Consider the following 21,014-nt stretch of genomic DNA (forward strand, 5'->3'; position numbering starts at 1 on the left):
TTTTTTTGTCTTTGTTGTTATTAAAGGCCAGCCTTAGACCATGGTGATCTGATAGGATGCAAGGAAGTATTTTAATCTTCTTATATCTATTGAGGCATGTTTTGTGATCAATTATATGGTCAATTTTAGAGAAGGTGCTGTGAGGTGTTGAGAAGAAGTTGTACTCTTTTGTTTTAGGATAATATGTTCTGTAGATATCTATTAATTCCAATTGGTTCATAACCTCTGCTAATTTCACTGTGTCCTTTTTCAGTTTCTGTTTCCATGATGTCTCCATTGGTGAGAGTTGGGTGTTGAGGTTTCCCACTGCTATTGTGTGAGATGAAATATAATTTTTGAGCTTTAGTAGGATTTCTTTTATGAATATGGGTGCTCTTGTATTTGGAGCATGTATGTTAAGGATTGAGAGGTCCTCCTGACCAATTTTCCCTGTAATGAGTAAAAACTGTCCTTCCTTATCTTTTTTGATAACTTTTGGTTGAAAATCTACTTTATTCGATATTAGAATGGCCACTTCAGCTAGCTTCTTGGGGCCTTTTACTTGGAAGTTTTTTCCCAACCTTTTACTCTTAGATAGTGTCTGTTGTCTTTGAGATAAGTTTCTTGTATGCAGCAAAATGCTGGGTTTTGTTTATATATCCAGTCTGATAGCCTATATTTTTTAATTGGGGAACTGAGTCCATTTTTGTTAACAGATATTAAGGAATAGTGGTTGTTGTTTCCTGCTATTAGTGCTTTTGGGGGTAGAATTGTACCTGTGTGTCTTTCTTCTTTTGGTTTTCTTGTTTAGGTATTTTCTTGTTTTTATTAGGATGTACTCTCCATCCTTGTATTGGGTTTTCCACCTATAATTTATTGTAGTGCTGGGTTTGGGGTCAGATATTGTGTAAATTTAGTTTTTTCTTGGAATATCTTTGTCTCTCCATCTATGGTGATTGAGAGTTTTCCTGAGTATAGCAGCTTGGGCTGACACTTGTGCTCTCTTAAGGAGTGCATGATGTCTGTCCAGGCTCTTCTAGCTTTCATAGTCTCTGTTGAGAAATCGGGTGTGAGTCTGATTGGTCTGCCTTTATATGTTACCTGACCTTTTTTTCTTACTGCTTTTAGTATTCTTTCTTTACTTTGGGCACTTGATGTTTTTACTATTATGTGTCAGGAGGTATTTCTTTTCTGGTCCAACCTATTTGGAGTTCTGAAGGCTTCTTTTATGCTCGTGGTCATCTCATTCTTAAGGGTAGGGAAGTTTTCTTCTATGATTTTGTTGAAGATATTTACTGTGCCTCTTAGTTGATACTCTTCTCCCTCTTCTATTCCTATTATCCTTAGGTTCGGTCTTCTCATTGTGTCTTGTATTTCCTGGACATTTTGGGTTAGGAGCTTTTTGTTTTTTGCATCTTCTCTGGCTGTTTTGTCTATGTTTGCAATGTTGTCTTCTGCCCCCGAGATTCTCTCCTCGATCTCTTGTAATCTGTTGGAAATGCTTGCTTCTGTGACTCCTGATTTCTATTTTTGGTGTTCTGACTCTAGGGTTATCTCTTTTAGCGCTTTCTTTATTGTGTCAATTTCTGTTTTAATTTCCCTCTTCCATTCCTTTATTTCTTTGGTTCTGTTTTCGTCTCGTTCTTTGAGTTCTTTGAGTGTTTTTCTTGTTTCTTCTTTAAAAGCTTCTGAATCTTTTTGCTTTTCCTCCCTTTCTTGTTTAAGTAACTCTATCAGCGTCTTGAGGCATGTTTTCAGGTCTGTGTCTTCTTTCTCTGGAGTGTTTGGAATTCCTATGTTTGCTACTATCGGAGAGCTGGGTTCTGGTGTTGCTAGATTGTCTTGGTTTCCTTGGGATATACTCTTTCTCTTTCCTCTTGCCATTTTGTTGTCAGTGATATGTTCTTGCCTTTCCCTTGTATCTGGTCTGTGTCCCTGGTACACTTTCCGTGTGCACTCCTCAGAGATCTCTCTACTCCCCAGCAGCCCAGGTTCCGGGTGGCAGCTGGGACAGGCTCTGCTCTGCATCCTGAAGTCGCCCCCGGGTGGGAACAGACGTTCCTAAGATCTGTTCCTGGTCACAGATGCTCAGCCTCTCTGAGCCACCTTTCCGGCTGGCTGTTGGGCCAGGCCCTGCTCTGTGTCCTGAAGTCGTCTCCGGGTGGGAACAGAAGTTTCTAAGATCTGTTCCCGGTCACTGGATCGGGGAGGACAGGGCAGGTCAGGGCAGGGGGTGCCCTTTCCGTGTGCACTCCGCAGAGATCCCTCTGCTCCCTCGCAGCCTAGGTCTCCCACTCACCAGTTGCTCAGCCTGTACGAGCCGCCTTTCCGGCTGGTGGTTGGGCCAGGCTCTGCTCTGCGTCCTGAAGTCGTCTCCGGGTGGGAACAGAAGTTCCTAAGATCTGTTCCCGGTCACAGTTGCTCAGCCTGTACAAGCCGTCTTTCCGGCTGGTGGTTGGGCCAGGCTCTGCTCTGCGTCCTGAAGTCCTCCAAGTTGTAAGGTTTTAAAATGAAAAATAGGCTGAAAAGATTCACTTCAGTCGTTCGGTAGTATTTTAGATCCACAGTGACATGAACTTTGCCGGTCTCTTTACATCTGCCCACTTCATTTTCATTCTTTCCTTCCCACCCTTCCTTTGTACTCCTTCTATATCATCTTCCCCTTGTTGTAAATTAGATTTCTCGCCTAGGCCCAGACAGACCACACCAAACACGGTTCCACGTGGAGAGGTTTAATAGAACGGGATAGGGCAGGGGTCAAGTCCGGGCGAAGAGAGGAAGAGGAAAAAGAGCAGGGAAATATTTTAAGAATATTTTTTGATCATCTTGGGAAAAAATTCCACACCTCTAAGACCTCTGTTTTTAACCCACCACTGCTGCCTGACAGTGTGCCAAAGTGGCTTGTCACAAAGCAGGCTTTGTGTGGGGACCAAACCATCATCTGTAGATGATGACTTTGTTAGGAAAGTGCTTGCCGCACAAACACGATGTCCTAAATTAGACTCTCAGCATGCAGGTAAAGAACTGCACTTATAGGAGATCCAGGGACACAGGCCTGGTGAAACAGAAATCCGAGTAGCCAGGGAGCAGAGAGGTCTGTGCTGAGTGCTTGGAAAGTGCGCCCCCCCATTGGTTCAGAGGAGCAGAGACCCTGACTTAGGGTGTCTGTTTCCACCCAGCAACCCATGTGTGCAGAAGAGGCACTCAGGCCATCTGACACCAAGAACAGCGGAGATTCAGGGACACAGGCCAGGTACAGGGGAGAGACAAGAACCAATCACTGACAACAAGATGGCAAGAGGAATGTGAAAGAACATACCCCAGGGAAACCAAGACAACCTGGCAACACCAGATCACAGCTTTCCCATCACAGCAAACAGCGGAATGCCAAACACTCCAGAACAAGAAGACTCAGACGCGAAATCATACCTCAAGGTGAAGATAGAGATCCTTAAAGAAGAACGGGAGAAAAAGCATAAAGAATTAGAAGCTTTTAAAGAGGAAAAAAAGAAAAACATTCAAAGAACTCAAAGAATTAGAGGAAAACAGAACCAAAGAGATGAAGGAATGGAAGAAGGAATTTAAAATGGAAATGGAAACAATAAAGAAAGCACTAAAAGAAACAACCCTAGAGGTAGAAAACCTAAAAAACAAGAGGAGTCACATATGCAAGCATCTCCAACAGACTATAAGAGATGAAAGAGAGAATCTCAGGGGCTGAAGACAACATTGAAAAGATAGACAAAACAGTCAGAAAAGATGTAAAAACCAAAAAGCTCCTAACCCAAAATGTCCAGGAGATGCAGGACACAATGAGAAAACCAAACCTAAGGATAATAAAAATAGAAGAGTGTGAAAAAAATTTACTAAGAGGCACAGTAAATATCTTCAACAAACTCATAGAAGAAAAATTCCCTACCCTTAAGAATGAGATGACCATGAGCATAAAACAAGCCTACCAAACTCCAAATTGGTTTGACCACAAAAGGAATTCCTCCCAACACATAATAGTCAAAACTCTAAGTGCCCAAAGCAAAGAAAGAATACTAAAGGCAGTAAGGGAAAAAGGTCATGTAACATACCAAGGCAGACCAATCAGATTCACACCCAATTTCTCAGCAGAGACTATGAAAGGTGAAAGATTCTGGATAGACGTCAGGCAGACCCTAAGATCCTCACCAATGGACAGATCAGGAAAACAGAAACTAAACAAGGACACTGCAAAACTAGCAGAGACTTTGAACCAACTAGAATTAATAGATATATACAGAACATACTATCCTAAAGTAAAAGAATACACCTTCTTCTCACCACCCCATGGCACCTTCTCAAAAATTGACCACATAATTGGACACAGAACGAGCCTTCATCGATATAAGAAGATTGAAATACTCCCATGCATCCTCTCAGATCACCATGGTCTATGGCCGGTCTTTAACAACAACAAAGACAACAAAATGCCCACATACACATGGAAACTAAACAACACTCTGTTAAAGGATAGCAGGGTCAAAGAAGAAATAAAGAAAGAAATTAAGGATTTTCTAGAATTCAACGAAAACGAAAACACAACATACACAAACCTATGGGATGCAATGAAAGCAGTATTGAGAGGAAAACTCATTGCCCTAAGTGCTTCCAAGAAGAAACTGGAGAGAGCTCACATCAGCAACCTGACAGCACAGCTAAAAGCACTAGAACAAAAGAAAGCAGATATACCCAAAAAGAGTAGACGGCAAGAAATAATCAAAATTAGGGCAGAAATAGACCAAATAGAAACAAAAAAAACCATTGAAAAAATCAACAAAACAAAGAGTTGGTTCTTTGAGAAAATCAACAAGATTGATAAACCACTAGCCAGACTAACTAAAGGGCAAAGAGAAAGTATCCAAATTAACAAAATCAGAAAGGAAAGTGGTGACATAACAACTGAAACTAAGGAAATTCAAGAAATCATCAGATCCTACTACAAAAACTTATACTCCACAAAATTGGAAAATCTGGAGGAAATGGACGAATTCCTAGACAGATACAAGGTCCCAAAGTTGAACCAGGACCAAGTAAACCATCTAAATAACCCTATAACACCTAAAGAAATAGAAGAAGTCATCAAAAGACCTCCCAACCAAAAAAAGCCCAGGTCCAGACGGGTTCAGTGCAGAATTTTATCAGACATTTATTGGGGATATAACACCAATATTCGCCAAGCTATTCCAAAAGATAGAATCAGATGGAATATTACCCAACTCATTTTTTGAGGCTACAATAACCCTCGTACCTAAGCCACACAAAGACCCTACAAGGAAAGAGAACTTCAGACCAATCTCACTTATGAACATTGATGCAAAAATACTCAACAAAATCCTTGCAAACCGAATCCAAGAACACAACAAAACCATCATTCATCATGACCAAGTAGGCTTCATCCCTGGGATGCAGGGATGGTTTAACATAAGGAAATCCATCAATGTAATCCACCATATAAACAAACTCAAAGACCAAAATCACATGGTCATCTCACTAGATGCTGAGAAAGCATTCGACAAAATCCAAAACCCCTTCATGCTAAAAGTCCTGGAAAGAACAGGAATCCAAGGTCCATATTTAAACATAATAAAAGCAATATACAGCAAACCAACAGCCAACATCAAACTTAATGGCGAGAAACTTGAAGCAATCCCACTAAAATCAGGGACTCGACAAGGCTGCCCACTCTCTCCCTACCTATTCAACATAGTACTGGAAGTCCTGGCTGGAGCAATTAGACAGCAAAAGGAGATCAAGGGGATACAAATCGGAAAGGAAGAGATAAAAACATCACTCTTTGCCGATGACATGATAGTGTACTTGAGTGACCCCAAAAATTCCACCAGAGAACTCCTACAGTGGATAAACAAGTTCAGCAAAGTGGCCGGATACAAAATTAACTCAAACAAATCAGTAGCCTTCCTATACTCAAAGGACAAACATGTGGAGAAAGAAATTAGGGAAAAGGTACCCTTCACAATAGTTACAAAAACTATGAAATACCTTGGTGTGACTCTAACTAAGGAAGTAAAGGACCTGTATGACAAGAACTTCAAACCTCTAAAGAAGGAAATTGAGGAGGATCTCAGAAAATGGAAAGATCTCCCATGCTCATGGATTGGAAAGATCAACATCTTAAAAATGACCATCCTACCAAAAGCAATCTACAGATTCAATGCAATCCCCATCAAAATTCCAACCCAGTTCTTCATGGAATTGGAAAGATCAATGTGCAATTTCATATGGAATAACAAAAGACCTAGAATAGCGAAATCCATCCTCAACAACAAAAAAACATCTGCGGGAATCACTATCCCTGACCTCAAGCTATATTACAAGGCAATTGTGCTGAAAACTGCATGGTACTGGTACAGAAATAGGCAAGTGGATCAATGGAATAGAATAGAAGATCCAGAAATGAGCCCTCATGTATATGGTCACCTGATTTTTGACAAAGGAGCAGTAAACATTCAATGGAAAAAGGACAGCCTATTCAACAAATGGTGCTGGTCCAACTGGCACTCAACATGCAAAAGAATGAAAATAGACCCGTTCTTATCTCCTTGTACAAAGCTCAAGTGTAAGTGGATTAAAGATCTCCACATTAAACCAGATACACTGGAACTATTAGATGAGAAAGTAGGGAAAACCTTAGAACACATAGGCACAGGAGAAAATTTCCTAAACAAAACACCAATGGCTCAAGCTCTAAGGTCAAAGATTAACAAATGGGACTTAATGAGATTGCAAAGTTTCTGTAAGGCTAAGGACATCGTCAAGAAAACAAAACGGCAACCAACAGAATGGGAAAAGATCTTTACCAACACCACATCAGATAGAGGCCTAATATCTAAGGTGTACAAGGAACTCAAAAAGCTCGACACCAGAGAATCAAATAACCCTATTAAAAAATGGGGTACAGAGCTAAACAAATCATTTTCAGTTGAGGAACACCGAATGGCCGAGAAACATCTGAGGAAGTGCTCGACATCCTTAGCCATCAGGGAAATGCAAATCAAAACAACCCTAAGATTCCACCTCACACCAGTCAGATTGGCCAAGATCCAAAACTCAGATGACAGCAGATGCTGGTGAGGCTGCGGAGAAATAGGAACACTTCTTCACTGTTGGTGGGGTTGCAAGCTAATACAACCACTCTGGAAATCTGTCTGGCGATACCTCAGAAAATTGGATATAGTACTACCTGAAGACCCAGCTATTCCACTTCTGGGCATATACTCCAGAGACACTTTAATACACAACAAAGATATATGCACCACAATGTTCATAGCGGCTCTATTTATAATAGCCAGAAGCTGGAAGGAACCCAGATGTCCTTCAGAAGACGAATGGATACAAAAATTGTGGTACATATACACAATGGAATACTACTCAGCCACCAGAAACAATGACTTAACCAAATTCTTAAGAAAATGGCTGCATCTAGAGAAGATCATCCTGAGTGAGATAACCCAGTCACAAAAGAACAGACATAATATGCACTCACTGATAGTGGGATGCTAATCCCAGAGACTTGCACTCCCCCAGAAACAACTCACAGACTGTATGAAGTCCAAGAAATAAAGAAAACAAAAACTATACATATATTCACAAAACAAGAGGACTTTGACTATTTCCATGTTGCGTTTTGTTTTGCATGTACTTTACGCTTATTGCAACTAGTACGTTTTCAATGCATACTGTCAAGCCCTTGAAAAAAATCAAGTACTGACTAAAAAACATATTCACATGGTTTTATGTAAAATTTATTTTAATGTCTGAAAAAGCTGTACTGACAAAAATGTATAATTTTAAGCAAAAAATGTTTAAAATCTTTAAAAAAATAATAAGCTGTTAGTCTTTTGTGTAGATGGAAATATCTCAAGAAACACTTCTTGTTATGATTAATAATTTGAGTCTTATTTGTAACAGATAAGAGACCAATGTATTTTCCATGTATTTTCATGTTAAAAAAAAAATAAATCTTGTTTTGAAGACAAAAAAAAAAAATATTTCCCTGATTAAATAGTACAACTTCCTTATTACACACAGACAAAAATTGGAAGCCTGTAACCACTAAATCTGCCACCTCACCCTGTCAGTTTGCAAGAGTAGCAACTTATCCTCTTGTTTTGTTGAATGAGTCTTTCACTCCTAGGCTCCAAATCACATTCTAACATTGAAGAACTCTCGAGTGTGGTTAACTATGTTACTTCACACTGTCGAGGCAGCAGTTGCTCAAGATGCAGCTTTATAAGTGACCAGACAAGAACAGTGTTTGGCAAGAGATGCTGTGAGCTTTAGGGCATTTGCCAGAGAAGCAGAGGAAGGTGGGAGAGTTTGTCTTGGAAAATAAGATCATGCTTCAATTGAAGACACTTCCATTTCTGCTCTTCATCCACACACAGCTTGCCAAGGCCTTTCCAGTGCCTCCTGAAGACCTGGAAGAGAAAAATATAAAAACTGCTGAGGTAAATGAGCTGTCGATCACAGGTGATTTGCTGATGGCCACAGAATTTAGAAGGTAGTTTTTGTTTTCTTTTTTAGTCCAGGAGGCCAGAAAGAGATTCTCTGAATGGCTTTGTTGAGGCTCAGCATCACCTTCTAGGGCTTTGAAGACTCCAAGGGGGCAAGAACTGTCTCTGGAAAATGCAGCTGTGGAAGCAGCTGGGAGCTTTAAAGCTAGAAACATGACTGTCAGGCCAGGTGCAGCTGGGGTCCTCCCAGAGAGAATTTATTTATAAAATGAACTTAGTTCCTTGCCTAATGTTTTTCTCTTCCAGTAAGCCTGTCACCCAGTTGTTCCACGCTGTATAGATAAGTACTAGACTGATAGAATACTTGCTGGTATCCCAACACTAAAAATATGGTGGGGGCTTCAGGGAGGTCCATTTATGTCCTGCCAACTGCTTCCTGTAAGGAAATTTTCTGCAACCAAAAATACTATCATATATAGAAGATAGAATGAAAATAGACTGTTAGATTTTGGAAGCATCACAAAGGCAAAGCTGATCACATCTCTCTTGTTTTGTAGGATAAAAAAGGCCAGGGTTTTTATGCAAGAGAATGTGATCACAATTTTTTGTTCATAATTTTCTTTATAGTTAAATTTCCAGAAAGCATCATTCTTGCTCTTCTTCTCCTGGCCATTTTTGTCACTGGCACAGAAGCCTTTAAGTTCATACTGAGAGAGGGCTGGGTTTACTCTGCAGACACTGCTCTTCTAAGCCTCACAATAACTGTGAGGAAAAGCTTGTTTTTTCCATGTTGGAGACAAAGGTCAGTGCTGTTATTTGCCCAAAGACATCACATCCCAAAGTGCAAGCTCTGCTCTCTGTAGCCACATACAGTGCACAGTATGCACACATAGGTTATGGGTGGCAAGGTAAAGAGACATTACCATTGGTTGACATGTCAACACTTGTGAATGAGACTGGCTTCCCAGATCTTACCTTGGTGAATGAAATGCTGCTGCTGCCCCAAACATTTTAAATGATGTTCTCATTTGAGAGCCACTGCAGTAAGCCAGAACCTGAACTGTCACTTTCCCCTTGGTTCTTGGTGCCTCCATTTTTCTGTGAGGGTGATTAAACCCTCTCTCCATTTAATAAACAATGGTCTTTCAGGAGAGAAGTCCTCATTTTTACATTACTTCATCGAATATAAAAACAATAGTAACCAAAAACCAGTGCTAATTAAATGATGATGATGACGATAATGTCACACTGATAACTGTATAGAAGCAGCTTGTGTGTAACTTGGATTCATTCCCACCCTGTTGAAAGACTTCTATTTTTATGCAAAAATTCATTACATTTCACTAAATGCAGAGAATGTTCTACAGGCATTGTTCTTTTAAAAACCAATCTACAAAGTATTTTAATTAAATGCATTTATTTCATGAGTATGGGAGGGAATTGCTTGTTACAGTGCTCATGTGGTGGTCAGAAAACAACTTATAAGAGTCAGCTTTCCCCTTCTACCATATGGGTGGTGAGGATCAATCTTGGCCTGCCAGGTTTGACCCACTGAGCGAACACACTATCCCAACCCACAATTTCTGTTATTGTCCCTTGTCTGTTAGGTCCTGGTTTACACTCTGTGGCAATTTAGAAAGAATTGCAAAATGTCCAGAGCAATTTCACATCAAGTGCCCTAATGTGTTTGTTTTATCAGAATTATCTACGAAAATTCTACCACTTACCAAGCAATCAATTTCGATCTTCAAGGAATGCCACAGTGATCACAGAGAAGCTTAAGGAGATGCAGCACTTTTTCGGCTTGGCCGAGACAGGGAAGCCAGATGCAGCTACCATGGAGATAATGAAAAGGCCTCGCTGTGGAGTGCCTGACTCTGGTGATTTCATGCTAACTCCAGGAAGCCCCAAGTGGACACACACTAACCTGACCTACAGGTGACATTCCTAGACTCTGGAGGTTCATCTACCCAGCTAATGACTGACAGTCTGTGAGACTTCAGAAATGGTTGCAGAACTAGGAAGACACTATAGGCAATGTACAAACACCCTGCCCTTTCTGAATGGGAATGAGTGGAGTGTGAGCTGGAGGCTGAGAAAGCAGAGAGCCCTGATTTCAACTCTAAAACTTACCATGTTGTTTCTCTTCAGTGATCTAAAATGACCATGGTGACACGAGACTGTCTCTTCTAGTCACTCACCTTTAAGTCCAAAATAAGTTTAATCATTGCTAAAGAGAATCTAGCCCTCTTCTGTATATCTTTGTAACAGGAGTGATAGCGTTCAGTTTCTGTGTAGTCTAAAGTTTAACCTGCCAACTCGCTTCCAGGATATTTAATTTCTTCAGCTACTTATGAGGGAGACCTTACTGTATCATCATCTTATGAACAGGGACTCTGAGGCTTAAAGACAAGTAGTTACTTGTCCAGACTCCAGTCTGTCTCCAGCCCTGAGATGTGCACCCCTCCTGATACTCTTTCAAAGTAGTGGTGCATTCCATATGTGACTTACTCCAAAATGGTGTATGTAGTTCAAAGGGGTTGCTAATAATAGCAAACTATTCTTGCTCCTTCTCACTTTCAAAGGATGACAAACTATATCTCACAGCTGTCAATGGCAGAAGTGAAAACAGAAATTGAGAAAGCTTTTCAAATCTGGAGTATGGTATCACCCCTGACCTTCACTGAGACCCTACAGGGAGAAGCAGACATCAACATTGCTTTTGTCTCCAGAGGTAGGTTCAAAACAAATTTGCTTTTTCTACTTAACCTGAGACATTAGGCAAAGGTTTAACCACAAGCCATCTCATTTCAGATCATGGTGACAATTCTCCATTTGATGGACCCAATGGAATTCTTGCCCACGCCTATCAACCAGGCCTGGGTATTGGAGGAGATGTTCATTTTGATTCAGAAGAAACATGGACTCGAAATAATAACAGTAAGTGGGTCACTGTTAGCTTCACATGAAGTTTCTAAATTCATCTTTCCCACCATAGAGTCAGCATGTGTATTTACAAATACACATACACTCATATTACTGTAGAACTTAAACTCACAAATCTTTTATACCTTTTGCTACTTACAGATAAATCACCTTAAGAGTTTTTTATTTTTGTTTTGTTGTTGTTGTTGTTTTAATCAAAATCTAATGCTGGCCTTATTTTTCACTGCAGTGCCTAAATCTATGTGCACTGTGATGGGAGAAAAGAAATGAAGTAACTGGTGAACTTCCTTAGCTGTTTAGGGTGCTGGAAAGACCGGAGTTAAAGTCCTTTTTGATGCATCTTCACATGGCAGCCTCAAGTCAGACCATTCACATTCCAATATATTTTCACTCAAGATTAACTTCCTAACACAAGATTTCTGATAGAAGCACTTACATTTTATCAGGCAGGAAAGTGAACACTGAAAACTACACCCAAACCCTGCCTGGGTTCCAGTTGCTCAAACAAGGTTGGGTTGAGAAAGGCCACGTTCATTTAGTTACATCTAGTCTTTGTCAACGTGTACTCTCCATTGCCAGGTTGAGGCAGAGACTACTTAGCTCCTAAAGCATGAAGTTTTCTGACCCCAGTCTCTTAGTCTCACTAGCCCTAAGTTTAATGTTTGACAAGGCCTGTTCTTCACATCTTTTGAGAAATTGAAGTACTGGGGTTCATTTGAAAAGGTAGCCTATTCAAAGAGCATACACATTCTTGATTCAAGTAGCCTAACTTCTGAGGGCCCTTTTCTCAGCAATGTGTATCTGTGCAATAAGACACCTTGCAGGAGCTTCCTGACAGGAAGAGCTGGGTTGCCTGAGGAGATGAGAGGTTCTGTGTTCAATCAGCCTTATGTCTGAGCTGCTGCACTGAGAATCAGGCTCTTCTCTGACTCTTCCATGGAGACTCTGCCAATGAGTGTGAGGTCAGTCAGGATGTGAGAGCACAAGAGAAACAGGATTCTTTTATCCTGAGATCCATAGCTCTGCCACCATTTCACCAAGTTGCCACATTCATAAAATGGAGTTGGAATAAAGACAGACTTTATAAGTCTCTGAAATATGATAAAAAGCTTGTGTCTTCTACCTTGATGCCTCCTAATCACTGTCCTTTAGATGCCTGAAGATAAAAGGAAAAAAACAAATATATGATTTTTTTCCTGTGGAAGTTTTGGCCTCTAGATCATATCCTTTGAGATCATATTTTTACCACCTGTGGAGCCAGATAGAGCATTCACCATCTATTCTTGCATTTCAGATTACAACCTGTTTCTTGTGGCTGCTCATGAATTTGGACATTCCTTGGGTCTCTCTCACTCCACTGACCCTGGTGCCTTGATGTACCCAAACTATGCTTACAGAGAACCCAGCACCTTTTCACTACCTCAAGATGATATCAATGGCATTCAGACAATCTATGGTAAGGTCACATAGACAACATGGTAGAGCGTAATAGGACTTGAGAATTGGCCTCATCAAGTCCAGCATGCAAGTATCTCTCCTTTGGAGTCTCTGGGTTTTATCTGGAAAGGAAGCTCAAATAAATTTCTTGAAGTTGCCGGTAATAACTATGGTGTTGGCAAAAGAGGGGCTGAGCCTCTGATGTGATTTTGCTACATCTTGGTGTTTAATTTATTAGAGATCTACTTCTGCCCTAAAGTAGAGTTTAGAGTATAGGCCTCTGGGCTTGTATCTGTAATATTAGCATTCAGGAGTCTGAAGTTGGAGAACCAGGAATCTAAGTGTGCTTAAATTATGTGGCGAGAGTTGGTCTCAAGGAAAGAAGGAGGGAAAGAAAGTAGAGATGGAGAAAATAAAAGGAGAAAGGAAGGAAGGAAAAAAGAAAGGAAAGAAGAGAGAGATAGAAGGAAAGAGAGAAGGAAGGAAGGAAGGAAAGGAAGAAAAGGAAGGAAGGAAGGAAGGAAGGAAGGAAGGAAGGAAGGAAGGAGAGGAGAGGAGAGGAGAAAAGCACAGAAAGACTTGGGAAAATGTACACAGGTTTTTTCCTACCGTTATCTCTAAATGGTGGGGCATTCCTCCTCCATTTTCATGCTTTCCAATTTCGTGTTTTCTGAAAAAACATGGTTATCCCTTTTCATAGAACAACTCTCCTTCCAGAATCATGTGAAAGAATCTACAAAAAAATACTTTACATAGATTCCTAAGCAGGCATGTTTAAGGCCTGTCAAAAATGTTCAGTGAAGTATAATTTGTGGTGGAGGAAGGTGGAGGACCAACAGGAGTTCTGACTCCTCCCTCTTGTCCTCCTGCTACTTTAAAGTACTGACAGAAGCCCAGTGAGGAGAAAGAGCTTTCTCCTCTTGGGGTGGGGTTGCTCTATAAATCAAGAGTATGAGGTATCATGTTAGGGAATCTCCTCACAGTAAAATTGCTAAGAATAAGGAACCTCACTCAAATCCCCAACTCCCCAACATATGCCAGCAACCACTTTCTTTGCTGGCCAATGTTTCCAGTTCTGTTGATGCTCTAGCATTTCTAAATTACAAGTACAATCCTTTGTTTCATGATAATATAATGCATAAAAATATAAATTATTGTGTATTTATTTAATATTTTGAGACATTTTTTCACTCTGTTTCCAGACTAGTTTCAAATCTACAATCCTCCTGTCTCAGTGTTCACAGTGCTGGGATTTCAAAGCCTGTGCTGCTATGTCCAGCTAAAATGTCAATTTTTATTTTTAAAACTGAGTAAGATTTATGCTATAGGATATAAGACTATTATGAGATCTATCATTGCATTTGGATGTTGTTAAGGAACAAGGAAGTGGATTCTCGGTGACCAAAAGGCAGAAAGGGGAATCAGGAGAAAGAAGGATGGCTTAGAAGTTAAAAAGAAGCATCAGATTCAGATGCATTTCCAGCTTAAGTAGACATCATCATTACTCCTGTGAATAGACCAAGCCTTTAAAAGTATCATATTTACAGAGTCTACTGTGTCTTGTGGAGTTGGCTAGTGACTTTTTGTTCATGAAAAGACCCTCTGCCTTCCTACAGCATCATGGCACTTCTGCTTACTAAATCATTTCAATTCCCAGGACCTTCAAACAACCCCATCCAACCTACTGGACCAAGCACACCCACAGCCTGTGACCCCCACCTGAGATTTGATGCTGTCACCACACTCCGTGGGGAGATCTACTTCTTTACAGACAAGTATAAAAATGAGCTGTCCTGCCTTTGTACAAGTCTGTTAGTCGGACCTTAAAACTGGCTTCTAATGAAACAGCTTTCCTTTTGACTCAACACACAGGCATATTTTTGGAATTCTTAGTGTTTTCTGGTTGTCATGAAACATCAGGAGAGTGGGGGGACTAAAGCATCAAACATCCACAAGCATCCCTGCTATGGTTAAAGTCTTTCAGCATTAGAACTATTAATCGCTGAAAGACCCTAATCGAGTTAGGTTTGTCGGGGTAAGAAGAGGGTGTGATGCCAACTGGGATCTAAACTGTCAAGGACTCATCAGATGAATACCACTACCAAAACTTTGGTCCTACAGGAATCATGCATGTTACACATTTATGTATTGCAGAAACCATGCAAGGGTCATTTCGAGCCAAGAATCACAGAAAGTAACAGCTCTGTCTGTTCCTGTCCATGTCCTTCTCCATCTCCCCACTTCCCTCTGTATATCTGTCTCTGTACATGTCCTTGTGTTCCTTTAGGTATTTCTGGAGACGACATCCTCAGCTGAGAACAGTTGACCTCAATTTCATATCTCTGTTCTGGCCATTCATACCCAATGGCCTTCAGGCTGCTTATGAAGATTTTGATAGAGACCTAGTTTTCCTATTTAAAGGTAACGTCCTATTGTCTCCTTCTCCTTCTGTTCTTCCTAATGGTCAGGACAGGGAATGTCTTTGTTCCACAGCACTTTCAGAATGGACTAGCCAGGAAGAGCATGCTGCTAGCCAGCCCTAAGTCCCACCATGGTCACCAACAACTGAGTAAATTTGCACAAGGTGACCCTTCATTTAGATCTTAATATTGTCCTAAGCAAATGCAACTGCATGAGACAGTCTTCAATATTTCTCTGCCCTCATCCTAGATATGATCTTGTAAGATACCACAAGGCTGTAATTTAGTTTCTGTATAGAAGTCACATCAGTGAAGACCTCTAGTTTGGAAACCATGAACATTAGGCTATAACATTTAATGTTTTTCAGATTCAGAGAAGAACTATTAGGACTACGACTGCATCCAGAGCTCCACTATGATGCCCTTGTCTTTCTCAGATTATCTACTCCATTCTCATTACTTTGGGATAACAAAGTGCTGTATATTATATTGTAAAAAATGCAGAACTTTGTTAAGGATTTTCTCTGAATTGTTTGCAGGCAGACAGTACTGGGCTATTAGTGGCTATGACCTGCAACAAGGTTACCCCAGAGATATATCCAACTATGGATTCCCAAGGAGTGTCCAAACCATTGATGCAGCTGTTTCCTATAGTGGGAAGACATATTTCTTTGTAAACAACCAATGCTGGAGGTGATGTGAATAAGGTTTTTCCATTAAAACTGAAATATGTGTTTTTCTGCTCTATGTACAAAATGTCAACATAGACATCTACATGTTTTGACAGCTTAGTGAGAATTCAGTCTTTATCAGAGGCTAATGTTGCCACCAGTTTTTAATTTCTTGATTTTTTTATCACATAAGATGCTTACACAAATGTGCTGAGGATTCTATATCATGAGCTGTTTCACACTCTCATAATGCTCTTGGGCAAAATATGGAGAAGTAAGTTGATTGTTACTATGAGTTCACTTATGATATTCCCAAATGAGTATTTTCCATATCATTTACAGAATTTGGTACACAAAAGAAACTTATTAAAATATGAAAGCAAGAGAAGAATTATCTGTAGGGAGTAAGAAGACAGGTGGGTGGACTAAAAGGGAGGAAAGGGGAAACATGAATATAAATAAACAATGTATCTATGTGGGAAAGTGTCATAATGAAGCTCATTACATGCCAAGAAAAATATTAATAAATGCATTTATTTTCATTATATACACATGTACACAATATACATAATTATGCTTATTTTACTAGTTAAGCAAATTATTTAGAAAATATAGGCTCTAGTTCTGGGAAATAACCCCTTCATTAACAATGAGAATGCTGTTTTAGAATCAATAGCATTTCTATGTTTCTAAACAAAATACCCTTAGGTAGAGCATTCCTAAGCTCAGCCAATAGGACACAGTGAAGACTCAGTGTGAACATGTGTAAGAGAGTACTTTATGACTTATACAAATTTTTTTAAAATGCCATATTGTATTTTGTTTTTAAACCATGTGATATTTTGTTCTCTTTAGATATGACAATCAAAGAAAATCCATGGACCCAGATTTCCCCAAAAGTATAGCAAGCATGTTCCCAGGAGTAAACTGCAGAATTGATGCAGTTGTCCTACAGGATTGTAAGTGGGGGAAAAAATTGTTTAAAATTTTAAAATAGTAGATTTCCTTTTCTATAGCACATTTGGTTTGTTTGGTGAGATCTTGGTGAGAGCTGAGATCTATGTGTTAACTTAAATACATGACTTTTTCTTACAGCCTTCTTTGTCTTCTTCAATGGACCACAATATTTTGCATTCAGTCTTGTCAGTCACAGAGTCACTAGAGTTGCAAGAAGCAACTTATGGCTTAACTGTTCATAGAGCTGAACGAAGTCGAATGTCCTCCCATCCACCCTATGAATACAAAAGGGAAGCTTGGTCTGTATACTCATCACACGTGTCCTGCTCAGACAGACTTGGCTCAATCATAACTAATGCTGCAGCCCTTCACAAAGAACCAGTGTTTGCAATCTTCCATTTCAGGCCACGGCTGACTTCTGCACATTCCGTCCCTGGTTAGTGACCACACCACAGAGAGAGTAAGCCATTAGTCACCTTAATCTTCACTATTTCATTAGCTGCTCTTATGCCTTCTAAAGTTCCTGTTTTATTACTTGCTTATCTAGCTTCAAACATTCCTATATCTCTTCAAACAGAAAATCCAGCATCGAATTTGTATTATGCATGAGGATTATAAACACATAGAGATTATCTGTACAGAAAATTTGCTGTTATTTCCTCCCTTGGAAAAATATAAAAATGTATGTATTGTGGGTTGAATTATACCCTTCCACGTGCTGTGGGGGTAGAGGATGTACAGTGAAATTTTAACCCCAGCTGTTTATCTGGAACCAGAGTCTTTGAAGATATAATGAATTATACATAAATGACAAGATAATGTTAAACAGGATTAGGATGAGCACTAAGCCCTTATGTATGTTCTTATATAAGGGAACAAGGGATGTGATGTCACTCAGAGATAAAGAGTTGACGAGCATGTTTTACTCTGGGGAGTGTTGGGGAGAATATGCAGAGACACAGGCATAGGAGAGTGCAAGCGAAGAGAACCAGAGACTGTAGAGACCATCGCTAGGGCTATTTGCCAATAACTTCCCAACCAGAGGCAGGTGGAGAAGATTCCAGAACTGAGAAACTTGCTGATGTGGGTTTTCTGGCTTTTGTGAAAAAATAAAGTTGTTATTCTACTCTACTGAATTTGTATTCTTTGTTAGAGAAGCAGCAGAAAGATGACACAGTATATCCCTTAAAACCACTGGGTGGTGTTGCTGCGAAGAAGAGTACTTAACTAGCATGTGTGAGGTCCTGGATAGTGGAATTAAAAAAAAAAAAAAAAAAAACTCAACAGTAACCAAAATAAAAAATGCCACCGTGAAGTTCAGGATGCATTGGTACCTCGTCCCAAGTACTTATGTAGTAGCTTTGTCTGGTCTCAGTGGAAAAGGATGAGCCTACTGCTGTACAGACCTGATGCCCAGAGTAGGGGGGAGACACCTGGGTGGGGATGCTCTCTCAGAGGCAAATGGAAGGGAGACAAGGAGAGGGCAACATTTGACATGTAAATAAATAAAATAATAATTTAAAAAAGGAAACAGGAAAGAAAAGAAACAAACACAAAGTCAAGTCAAAGGTCCTCTGTGGACCCTGAGGCACTTCCCAGCACAGTACCAGGAGAGGCCACCTCCTCGCTGCCCTCCTGGATCTCTCCTTTGAGATTTCAAACTGGTGAGTGCAGAAAACCAGAGCTACCTATCTCACTGTCAGTCACAATTAACCTCAAATGACACATTTCTAAAACTTCCTGCTATGACAGTTTTTAAATGCAAGACACTTCTGTGAGCTGCTCTTGTGAAGTTGCTTTACATTTTGAGGTAAGAGCTTAGTTCCTGCTGTTTTGTTCACCATACTTCAGAGCCACGGGCATTGTCTAACTATCACATGTATGTAAGCATAAAGGGCATTGTCTAACTATCAAATGTATGTAAGCACAGACACAATAAGCCAAACTTAGATTTCAAGGAACAATATTTCTCTACTTTTTTTTAGCTTATTCAAAAGTAATGCCTAAGTAAAGACCCTGATGCAATTATTTTGAGAGGGCAGCATGATTCCAGGTGCACTCTCTGCAGGAAGGAGAAGCAGGGAGAGCAGATAGTGCTAAGTGAATGTCAACAAGGCTTCTGCTATGGAGATCTGGCTTGTGCTTCCACCTATTGAGAACCCCACAGGCCACTCTACAATGGAGGTGGGAAAATTCTTCGCCATTTCTCAGGCCCTAATGGGAGATAATTATTTCTGGGGTGTTTAATTCCTAAACTTCTAAGCCATAACTCCCTGCCATCTCAAGCACAGACATTCATGGTTTCTCACAAGTAAGCAAATTGCATAAATCAGAGGTGTGCTGAGGGGAGTAGCGTAAGGCGTCAAAAAAATGTGTTCTACCAGACATGCATCTAGGAGATGGGATGTAGGGACCTGAGGGGTTCTGCTCCGGAGAAACTTAGCCAGCTAGGAAAAGCAAGTCTACAGATGCTGAGCCTGCAGAATCCTCAGTGTGGCTGCCCCAACATTCTCTGCTTCTTTTGCAAGCCAGTTTCAGTGTTGTCATTGTACATAACCAAGACTTTACAGCCTTCCTGCATACAGGTGTGGCATGTACCTAAATCTCACCCAAAATTTGTAAGCTAACTATTGGATGAGGTTCCTCAAAGGATATTAAGAACTGTATTTCTCTTCCTTCCTTGTTTTATGCTGCCTGCAATGTAGGTGCAATGGCTATCTCTTGAGAAACTACATAGCCCCAGATGATATGAGGTGATTGATTCTAGAAGCTACAGACCAAACCTCAGCTGCCCTTGCATAACAAAAACGTCCATGTTAGTTTTATTAACTATCTGCTATTGTGCATTTTCCTGTTGTGTTCAATGAAATCTCATCACAACCCATAGAACCCTGGGACACACCCTGCCTCTTGTAAGGAAGGTCTTCAGTTCCCCAGACTCCTCCTTGGGTATTAACAGCTTCCAGATGCATTTCTTTTCCAGAAGTTCCAAACAGATTACACAACACAGAGTCATCAAACATTTGAGAGTTGGCAATGTGATAAACAGAGATCAAACAAGAAAATCTGAGAAACCAGAGAGAATTCTGGTAGAAAAGAAAAACAGTCCATATAAGAATTGTTTAACATACGGAGGAGAGAGGAGTTATAAACTGCTCAGGATATAAAAAACAAATCATTTCTAAAATAATGATTAACATCATCACCTTAAAATAAACATTACAAAAAGCATTCAAATAAACAATACTATAATGAGCAATAATAACAAACAAATACTCAGATTTAACTAGCCAGTTCTCATAAGAATTAAAGATATAATTTATAATAGCCAGAAGCTGGAAGGAACCCAGATGTCCTTCAGAAGACGAATGGATACAAAAATTGTGGTACATATACACAATGGAATACTACTCAGCCACCAGAAACAATGACTTAACCAAATTCTTAAGAAAATGGCTGCATCTAGAGAAGATCATCCTGAGTGAGATAACCCAGTCACAAAAGAACAGACATAATATGCACTCACTGATAGTGGGATGCTAACCCCAGAGGCTTGCACTCCCCCAGAAACAACTCACAGACTGTATGAAGTCCAAGAAATAAAGAAAACAAAAAATATACATATATTCACAAAACAAGAAGACTTTGACTATTTCCATGTTGCGTTTTGTTTTGCATGTACTTTACGCTTATTGCAACTAGTACGTTTTCAATGCATACTGTCAAGCCCTTGAAAAAAATCAAGTACTGACTAAAAAACATATTCACATAGTTTTATGTAAAATTTATTTTAATGTCTGAAAAAACAGTACTGACAAAAATGTATAATTTTAAGCAAAAAATGTTTAAAATCTTTACATTTATCTTTGTTTTGCAAAATAAAGTCGTTTAAAAAAAGAATTAAAGATATAGAGGTTAGGAGGTTGTTCAGTGGGTAGAACACTTGCCATTGGAGGCTAGAACTTAAGTTAGGATCTCCAGAACTGATAGAGATATCAGTATAGTATATACTGATATACTATAGTATCGCAGTACAGTACTTATTTAACCTAAACTAATACTGATTCCATCATGTCTTTCCATCACACTCCCAAGATATG

At 39.8% G+C, this 21,014-nt stretch overlaps 1 protein-coding gene across 1 annotated transcript; it reads left to right on the forward strand.

Annotated features, from left to right (window-relative positions):
• Positions 1-8,366: 8,366 nt before the first annotated feature.
• Positions 8,367-17,156, forward strand: MMP8 (matrix metallopeptidase 8; the record flags this gene model as incomplete). Its single annotated transcript, XM_080929771.1, has 10 exons — positions 8,367-8,477; positions 10,183-10,421; positions 11,069-11,217; positions 11,298-11,423; positions 12,724-12,885; positions 14,524-14,641; positions 15,154-15,287; positions 15,826-15,979; positions 16,813-16,916; positions 17,053-17,156. The coding sequence occupies 10 exons, from the start codon at positions 8,367-8,369 to the stop codon at positions 17,154-17,156; spliced, it is 1,401 nt and encodes a 466-aa protein (XP_080785897.1).
• Between the last annotated feature and the right edge of the window lie 3,858 nt (positions 17,157-21,014).

The sequence above is a fragment of the Micromys minutus genome (genome assembly GCF_963924665.1).
Source record: "Micromys minutus genome assembly, chromosome: 16".
NCBI lineage: Eukaryota > Metazoa > Chordata > Mammalia > Rodentia > Muridae > Micromys > Micromys minutus.